At 40.2% G+C, this 10,031-nt stretch overlaps 1 protein-coding gene across 5 annotated transcripts in view; it reads right to left on the reverse strand.

The window, feature by feature from the left end:
- CDK14 (cyclin dependent kinase 14) overlaps positions 1–10,031 on the reverse strand; it is a 319,768-nt gene that overhangs the window by 248,060 nt on the left and 61,677 nt on the right. The window contains exon 1 of one of the 5 annotated variants that reach the window (XM_010399187.4): positions 3,494–3,645. The exons of 3 other annotated variants lie outside the window; for them this stretch is intronic. Coding sequence is in view for 1 of the 2 variants with exons in the window: in XM_010399185.4 (XP_010397487.1) it covers positions 3,234–3,308 (75 nt within the window). In the remaining variant the exon portion in view is untranslated. Of the gene's footprint in view, positions 1–3,233; positions 3,346–3,493; positions 3,646–10,031 lie in introns of those variants that run through there. One more of the 5 variants, XM_010399185.4, reaches the window with a different exon arrangement.

Raw genomic sequence — 10,031 nt, forward strand, 5'->3', positions numbered from 1 at the left:
ACAAAGATATCAGTGAAAAATATGCCACACGTCAAAGAGATGCATATAGTCAATGATTCTTACAATATACAATAGACTTATCTCAAAAGCAAAAAGCATCACAGAAGGGTATTTACTGAACTATACAAAAAGCCAGAAGTCATCACATAGGTGGAAGGAGCACTTAAGGACTGGTGGAGCTGCTATTGGAAGAACTTGTCCTGGCATTAAAATTATAATAACAGTATTAAGAAAAATAAAGTCCTTAAGGGTCAGATTCTTAACATCATTAGTACATTCATGTATCTTCCTAACATGGTAGCAGAAGAAAAACTTAATCAAAGATGCTGGAAGCCAGTACGGACTTATCTAAGGGAACTCAAGTTCAGAAAATAGTAATTAACCTATTCTTCCCAAACTAAGAACACCAGCTGCTCTTTTCTTTAATTCCGAAACAGGCTTTGGAGAACTGATATTGCACAGCCTCTCTGTTGTTTCAGTTAATATTTGCTACTCCTATTCATTTCAACAGGGATTGTAAACTGTAATTTTCATTGTATCAATACCTGAAACATTTAGGAACATTTTAACACTAGTATTATCAAACCCAATTTACAAACCACGTACAGCACTCCCTGACAGCTGAGTATTTTTGCCTTTCTGGGACTTCAAAGGAAAACAACCCCAACAGAGCTGTCTGGATCTGCTCAGCAGCTCCTGTGACCTTTAAGGGGCACATCTGCACTCACATTTATACTGAAGTTGCTGAACATGACAGCCCAAATTCTCATCGCTCTGCCCCAGGCTGAGCACTCACACACACTCTCACCCCAGCAAGCTCCTGCCGACCCCAAAGACCCACTCAGGCCAGCTACTGAAATCTGCAGGGGCAAACACCCAGTGGAAGCTGGCACCGTGCAAGGATTTAGCTTAAAAAACAAAAACATCCCTTACCCCTTCTCTCCACAGCTGGATCCCAGCAGAGCTGCCCGTGCCAGCTGCCCTGTGAGACCGGCCAGGCACACTTGCTCTTCAGTCTAATCACAGCCCCTTCATGGCTCTATCCATGTTCTCATCTGTGGGGGCTCTGGGAGAAACAAGAATCACCTGTCTGAGACAGACAGAGCACCTGCTTTGAGGTCAACTCTCCAAAGAGCCCACCAATGCTGTGGGCTGTCACACCCAGTGTGAGGGGGAAATGTCAGAAACTGTTGCGGCAGGTTTGGTTTTAGAGATTTGAGGGACTGGTTTTGTTTAAGATTTACACAGCAAAATAACTAAAAAAAAAAAAATAGGTGATCATTTTTGCTATAGAACTTCAATGGCTGGCCAACCTTGCACTAAGACAAGATCTTGATGATTTTTTGCCTCCTCAGCTGCAACTCCTTGAAGTTCTTTCTTCCTGGAGTCAGGGGCATTAAAGATACTATGGTAAACACTCACTCCTCAGCTAATCCCTTATCTCCTGCTGTGACAGACCCCAGCCTCACTACAAAACTGATTCACAAAAAGACCTTTATCTTCAAAGAGCACTTGGCAATAACTGCCTATTAAACTATGTGCTTCTTCCCTTTCCCATCTGTGTTCTTAACTTTTGGCCACATTTTCCACATTTTAAGTTAATTTTTCCAGCTAGTTAATTTGGAGTCTGTGTTTAACTAAGTACTACTATAGGGAAGATTATTTATCAATAAATTATGTCCGAAACAATATTCTTTTCTTAAACTCAGAAAACTAAAATGGGAGAACTCTAGAGACAGTAGTTAACACAGCAAGCAGACATGATGACTTTAGACTTGGGGAGAAAAAACACTTGGAGGTAGGAAGATGATAGAAGCAACAAATTTCACGTATATAAGTAGATGAAAAGATAACACTAAGAGAAAAACACAATTTAAAATTTGCTTTAAAAAAATCCCACATTCCTGGACTTCCATTAGTTGTACAATATGAGGACAAACACAAGTAGTTGGATTACTTCTATGCATTAAACAATAGTTTGCAATTTATTAATAGGCATGACAGTATAAGAAAAGGAAAACTTCCATAAAAATTATTTTAAAAATACAACCGAAATAACTCTTGCAATAGAAACATTACAGGTAATTATCAATAAAAAAAAGGAAAAGGCATCTCTACTTTCTGAGAAAAAGCTATGTAAATTAAGGTTGTATATAGTGTGAAACTGACCACCTGACATCACTTACATTGCAGTATATATAGCATTTTTTAAGGAAGGAACTCTAGCGAAATAATAATGAAAGCTTCAGAAAATAATTGATGTAGGACTGAATCTTTACCCTTTAATCATATTCGGCGACAAAGAAGAAGAACCCTTTAATTGGCAAGTACAGAAAAAGCAAACATGAATCCCTGTCAAACTAGTTATTTGATCCCACACTGATATACAACTGATCTCTTCTTGGAGTATAATTCACATGCTGCATAAAGATAAGCATTCTCCTCTAGAAAAAAGCCCCTTTGCTTTTGTCCTTAACTAGTAATAGCAAAAACCATCTCTCACCACTCTACCGTTACTACCACAGTTCATTTCCTTTAAATAGTAGAACATATGGTGAAATACTAATTTTTGTTCAGCTCCAATGGATTTCTGTTGAGAGTTTTCTATAGCTTGATCTATAACTGAAACACACTAGCTGTCAGTTAAGTCATCAGAAATAATTCAAGTAATTCCATACTATGGCCACATTTTAATCTTTCTGTCTTGTACTAATGGTAATTGGTGCTCTTTTCTTCCTCTCTTTCCCTGAACATGCTGCTGCTCTAAGCTTTCATATGTTGAAATATTCCACTAAGATCCAAACCGCTGTCAACACACTCCTACATAAGCATTCAAGAATGACTACCTAAAAAGACTACCTCACTTTTTGTTATATTAAATAAAGACAGTATGCAAGAGAAATAAAATCATGACAGAGGTTAGCAAGGCAAAACACATCCATGATAGAGTATGTATTTATAAAGGATCGTTTTAATTTTATCTTCTACCACCCAGCAAATCTGTAACTGTTATAGACATTTATTCAGATCTAGCAAGATGCACAGACTTGTTAGCAGAGATGAAAAAGTGGCTGATCACGTCCTTCACTCACTCATCCCAGAGGGCGTTCAGCCAAGCATGTATCGGAAAAAATTGCCCATACTATCCTCTTAATACAATTATAAATAATGGTGCCTGAGACAGAGATACAAAGCTGTACCGAGAAAAGCATTGCTTTTAAGCCTTCCCCTACCTTTTCCCTGGTATTTACAAACCGCAGGCAGTACTGCTGGGGAATCTCACCAGGGTGGCTGCCGAGAGGTCTCATGTGGCGTTCCCAGCTTCCCACCGCCTCCCTCTGCCTGGATGTTAAGCATTCCCGAGAAAACCCACCCTGACATGCACAGAATGAATCCTGCTCAAGTTGGAAGCATGTGATAACTAGGCTTCAGGTTGAAACAGGAAACCCCAGCACCCAGTTAATCCCAGAGATTTAAACAAGCCCCATCTTACCGTTTTGCTGTTGCCCAGATCAGGTCAGATTCACCTGCAACTCTTTGGCATCTCTCTAGCAATGTTAGTGTTTGCAGTCAGGCCGGGCTCATTCAGCAGCTGAATTCACAACATCTTTCTGCACTAGCAAGCTGAAATGGTACGGCTGTACTACAGCTAAGAAAGGGGGAAATCTAAAGCAGCAAACAAAGAAATCCCTCAAGACAGGGTAATCCCAGTGGAGTAGAATATAAAAGGTACAGATGAGCACTGAGGGTACACTATTTCTCTGTCTAAATTTCATCAGCAATACTATGCTCTTTCTAAAAAGATTTTTTTTTTTAATATATGATGGACTTGCCTGTGGAGTTCCCAGAAAGGCAGAGTACCCAGGCTCTGCAGCAGCATTGCAGCCAAAGTAACCATGCATATGCTATCTAGGCAATTTACAGCAGTCTTTTTGAAAAGATATTGATTTACAATGTAGCACTGCCTCAACCCAACACAGTACTGCAGCCAAAATAGCTAATGGTGATTTCACAGGAATTAAGGGGAAAAACTCAACATTCAATCAAAGGATGAAACTAATCATTCCCAATTCAATTTGTCCCAGTACTGAAAGATAGCAGCAAGTTCTAGAGTGACAAAATGACATTATAGAAATAATCTATGGGGACCTGGAAACAAGCACTATGAATACCATAGCCAGTTTTATATAAACAATAAATATTAAAAAGCATTTAAAATTTATTGAGTCAAAATATGAACTCTCAAGTTAGTTTCAGCATTTTAAGGATGAAACTTAGTATTTAATTTATGAAGGTACAAAATACACAAAGCTGTGAGTAAGCAATAGACACCTACTCCGTGCTGGGAATCCACTACTCAGCCCAAGCAAGCTTGAGTGTGGTAGGAGGGAAAAGAGGGCAGCAGGAGCAAACCCTGGCAAACCCTCAGGGAGGGCTTCTCTAGAAAGGAGGCAGTGCATCTTCTCCATCTCCTACTCCTACAGCAACCCCTGCTGGTCTGTGCTTCAGATGGCTCCTGGCTTCCCAGAAACCTCCTGGGGTTGGGGGAGCATTGGGCAGACTATACTAGGACAGGGAACAGTAATGTGTACATCAGCGAAACCTTCAGGAGGAAACGCATGCAGCTCAGCTGAGATGACATCTTCAACACCCTGAAATGTTTTTCATTTTTATGTAATGATGACGTACAATGAACTAGCAGGCAAAACACAGCCCTGGCTCACAACCCGGGCAGCTCCAGTGACCCTCACCACAGAACCATTGGAAATCAGCTCCCTTTTAGAGTTCCACTTTGAAGAAAGCAGAGTGTGTTTAAACTCAACTCATTTGCTCAAGTCCCGCCATAGTCTCCAAGACTTACACATGTTGGCATACTTCTCAACTCCAGGCTCACATGTGAACCTAGCATCAGTGGCTTCAGTGACATATAAAACTTGAATGCATAAGCAAATTCTATAAGATGCTTCCAAAATTATGTAGTAGTTATCTTTTCCCCTCATCTATTTCCCAGCCTTAGTCACAGGGGCATCTCCAGACTTCTCAGGTTGTTAACTTGGTTTCCAAGCAGATAGAAGGCTTCACATCTCCTGAAAAAATATGACTTCCAGTCTCTTGAACAAAATTTTCTTCTCCTCTCTCTTGAGTGTGAGGCTCAGAAGAAAACACGAATAAGAGCTTCCAGTTGAAATTACAAGAAAATACTTTCACAATGTTTACATTTCTTGGCCTTATTCTGTCAACAACAAATTTGTCTGAGGCTGAGGGAGAACAGAACAGAAGGATGCTCAGGAAAAAGAAAAAAAGATAGTGAGTAAGCACCTGCAGAGACCAATATGTGCCAAAAGACAGGCACCATGTTAAGGGAAAAGTGGTGGATGGCCATGAGAAAAGGAAACACAATAGGCAAAAAAGGCAAGCCAGAGAAACAGGGAACTGGATTCCGGAAGCAAACAAGGTGTCAGGCCAAGGCACAGAGACTGAAAGCAAGACAAATAGCCTACAAAGTTATAGAATCACAGAATATTCTGAGTTGGAAAGGACCCACAAGGATCACTGAAGTCCAGCTCCTGACCCTGCACAGGACCATCCCCAAGAATCACACCACGTGTCTGACAGTGTTGTCCAAATGCTTCTTGAACTTTTCCAGGCTTGATGCTGTGGCCACTTCCCTGGGGACCCTGTTCTAGTGTCCAACCACCCTCTGGCTGAAGAACCTTTTCTTCAACCTAAACCACTCCAACACAGCTTAATGCCCTTCCTTTGGGTCCTGTCACTTCCTTTGGGTCATGAGAGAAAAGATCAGCACCTGACTCTCTGCTTCCCCTTGTGAGGAAGTTGTAGACTGTCATGAGGTCTCCCCTCAGTCTCTTCTCCAGGCTGAACAGACCAAGCAACCTCATACGGCTTCCCCCTAGGTTGTTCACCATCTCTATGGTTCTCCTTTAGACATTCTCTAGTACCTTTATATCCTTCTTATACTGTGGCACCCAAAACTGCCCCCAGCACTCAAGGTGAGGCTGCCCCAGTGCAGAGCAGAGCTGGACAATCCCCTCCCTTGCCCAGCTGGTGATGCTGTGCCTGATGCCCCCCAGGACACGGCTGGCCCTCCTGGCTGCCAGGGCACTGCTGGCTCATGTTCAATTTGCCATCGACCAGGATCCCCAGGTCCCTTTCTGCAGGGCTGCTTTCCAGTCATTCTCCAGTCTGTCCATACTTGATTGACCCACTCAAGGTGCAAAACCTGGCACTCCCCCTTGTTAAACATACAGTTGGTTATTGCCAAGGTGTCTTAATTTGTCTAAATCTCTCTCTGCAGGGCCTCTCTATAGTGAAATACAACTTACAGAAACCTTCCATATTTAAAAGTTAATTATTTTTACTTCATCGAAAAAATTGGAAAAAAAAAATTCATTTATTGCATTAAAGCCCTTCTCGTTGCCTTTGTCTCTGACCTTCCTCAAAAGATCCAATTCCAAGTGGGTTTTGGCTTTTGTAAGTGCATACTTGAAAGATGTATCTGTATTCCTTCCCAGTTACTTGTTCTCAAATCCATCTTCTATATAATTCCTTTTTAATTTTGAGTCTTGTTAGGAAGCCTTTGTTCATCCATGCAGGCTTCCCAGCATTTTTGCTTGACTCCCTACTATTCTTATCCCCCTCCTTCTCCTGTGCTAGCCCCACCCCTTGCCCTACTCCGAACCCCATCTGCAGACTGTGGTTGAACATAACTTGGCTAGAGCACAAATATGTGCTCTGCTGCTGCCCATGGTACAACAGAGAGGACTGGGAAACCTGGCTGGAAGGCAAATGCTATCTAGAATTAAGAATGGAATTGATGGAACACACAAAGACCCCTGTAAGCATGGGACTGGTTTGTTTTCCAGGGGGGCGGGAGAGTAACCAACCTCAAAAATAGTTTCAATACAATAACTAAAAAAAAAGTCAAATAACTATGGAGTTGGATTCAGATTTTAAAACTCTCCATGGAAGCCAGCTGCAAATACAAGTTTCATATTATCAGTACTTTAAGTCCTGCCAACACTTTCATCCCAGGGCAGACTGCAAAATGCTATGTGGCACTTGGGAACAGTTCTTCACATATAAGGAGGTGTCTTTGGAGATTTTCAAGACAAAGGCAAATTGCTACACTTAAAAAAGAGAGATTACACAATGTCATAGCTCTGATGTACCATTAATTAAAAATGCAAACCATCATTTATTAATATGGCATAGTAAAAAAATGCCAGTAGCTACCTTTGTTCTGTGTGGTCTTACTACACACTAATAAAATGAACTTGTAAGTACTGTCCTATTTTCATTAGTCAATGATTATATTGAATCATCTGAGAGGAGGGGAAACCGAGCAAGGGAGAAAGGCAGCTAACATTTCCCTCCTCTCCAAGAAGTAATAACCAAATGCAGTAATTAGTAAAAGTTTCATACATCCATACGAGCCCATTTTCTCCTCATAGAAGAAAATGCGTGGCTAAGGAGAACCACTGCTTCTCAACACAAACATTTCCATTTTGACAACTGCAGACTGAATATACAAGCAAAAAATAAACACTTTTGAAAATTTACTCACTTGTGAGAGTCATATAGACATCTAGCCAGACACTTCACAAGCCACAGATAATATTTCATGAAGAAATTGTTTAACAAGATGCTTAAGGAGTTGTGTCCAGAAACTCAGTGCTGGATGGGACACCTGTCCAAGTCCAGTTCAGATCCTTCCGATCATAGGTGATGATAAAACATAACCCCCTTCCCTAAATTGAGAAGTTTGAGTTTAGTTTGAGTTAGAATACAGAGAGTACAAGAAGGCATGACCTTAATAAAACAATCCAGCAGCAATACAAATGTATTGAACGCAAAGAAAATAATTTTTATCTTAAGATGGCAAGTGAAGCAGTGGATAATATTTCACAACGGAATGCATGACAAGTTATTCAAAGTACAACATGCTGTTAAACTTGCTTTGCAATAACAATATTTAAACTATACCAGATGCACTATATGGTATGGTGGAATTTCATTTAAAAAGTCACTGTCTGAAATAAAATGCCATGCAACGTTGCCAATTAGCTTTGCAACCTTTAAGACCAAAAAAGAGATTTTGTGGGTTTAGGGACTGATTCCAGATAGAGTTTGCATTACAAAGAACATTGAAACCACAAACTCAAAGGAAACAACAGCAACATAGAGAATACTGTGTAATGATTTTAAACAAAATACTTCAAATTGGTCCAGATATATTTTCAGCTCTGTCTTTGCGTATAACAGGTTAATTTAATTACTTTAGGCAATTATGCTCTTTCTGTGCCATAGGAAAACCTAACTCCAACATTCCTATCAGAGCCATATCTTCCAGTGAATACTAATACAGTTACACTGAAGCTGGTTTTATTTGTTATTGATACTTCTGTGTTCCTTGCTATGGTTGCAAAAATCTCATATAAATAAAATATTTCAGACTACAATATATTGGTGCAGTGTATTCATGATAAGAACTTAAATTTTATTATTTTATCTTGATTTAGGATTTCCCTTTAGGAAAGTCAAATATTATTTTCTAAGCCTCCATTTTTTTCTTTGTTTTAAGGCCTTAGTTAAAGGTTTTGTACAAGCGCTATTCTAAAGAATTATGTTAACCTCTGATTATTAGTCCAAAGCACTTAAAGAAAGCACATGCAAAGGCCAGAGGCAATCAGATCTGCAGCATGATCAGCAGTTAATATACACAGATACCAAGTGTAGAACTCAATCAAAATATGGAATTTTGTGGTAATTCTACTTTTAAGAAAGCAGATCTGTGGGGTTTCCCACTGGCAATCCAAAATGGGACTCCAGCATACCTCCACCTTCAATAATAAGGCATGCCTTGCTACATGAAAACAAATAAATAGTTTTCTCTCAGTCATGTCTCACTCATGCTTGCAAAAAAAATCACAACTATTAACACACAGACAGAATTCTGAGCTAGTGCTGTGTTCATGCCTTTATAATACATTAAAATAGCACTGAAAAAAAGGTCTATTTGGAAAGAATATGAAGCCTATACCAAGTGTCAGGTAAAATAACATGCATCTTGTTTGCCTAAATTCCTCATCCCCAACTTGCAAGACAGTAACTGATAGCAGCATTATTAATCTTCAATCATACAGTTACATGTGCTGCCAATATTAGTAACATTTCACTACTGAAATGAAGGTGACTTTGTAACACATAAAATTCTAGGCAGAATTATGCACCATAATTCCCATGACTTTTGATGTACCTGTATATATACACAATCTCAGTCTTAATATTACTAATACATTGTGTAAGAAGCACCACAACCTAGAATACCTAGGAAGACATTTAAATCAACATCTCAGTCAATAATTGTTAAAGAACACCACAGAGAACTCAAACAGTGTAAAATTAAAACGTATGCTCTGTGATTGGAAGATGATAACAATCAGCAAGATGACTTAGTGGAGTAGCTTTAATTAAACTAACCTATCTACTATGACAAACATACATAACAAAAAAACCACTGTGCTGGTTTGAAAGTAAACCAGCCGACGAAATGAACCCCACACAAATACCTTGAAAGAGATTTCAGGTCGGAGTTACAATTTAATAGAAAGATTACAGTAAATGCAATGATACAGAAAACCTGGCTTAAACCCACAAAGCCAAAGTATAACCTGGCACCTTGTTGGTCAGGATGGTGGCTGCAGTCTGTTTAAGCGGTGGTCCTATGGAAAGTCTGGTCCTCTTGTGGAAGTTTGGGTCCTCCTCTGCATCTGTCCAGTCGTGGCAGCGGCAAGGAGAGACCGCAGCAGGACTGAGGAGGCAGGACCGGAGCTGGCCCACAAGAAGCAGCCAGGATATTGGCAGCCGCAGCGGCAGCAGCAGGAGGAAGCTCTTTCTTTCTGGGAGAAAGCTCTCTATATCACCATCCACCTCCTGTCCTCCAAAACCCATGCCGCTGTAATAGCAAATGCACCATGAGCAGGTAAATCCTACAGAGACCACTGAGGCAG

The sequence above is a fragment of the Corvus cornix genome, chromosome 2 (assembly GCF_000738735.6).
Source record: "Corvus cornix cornix isolate S_Up_H32 chromosome 2, ASM73873v5, whole genome shotgun sequence".
NCBI classification, from domain to species: Eukaryota; Metazoa; Chordata; class Aves; order Passeriformes; family Corvidae; genus Corvus; species Corvus cornix.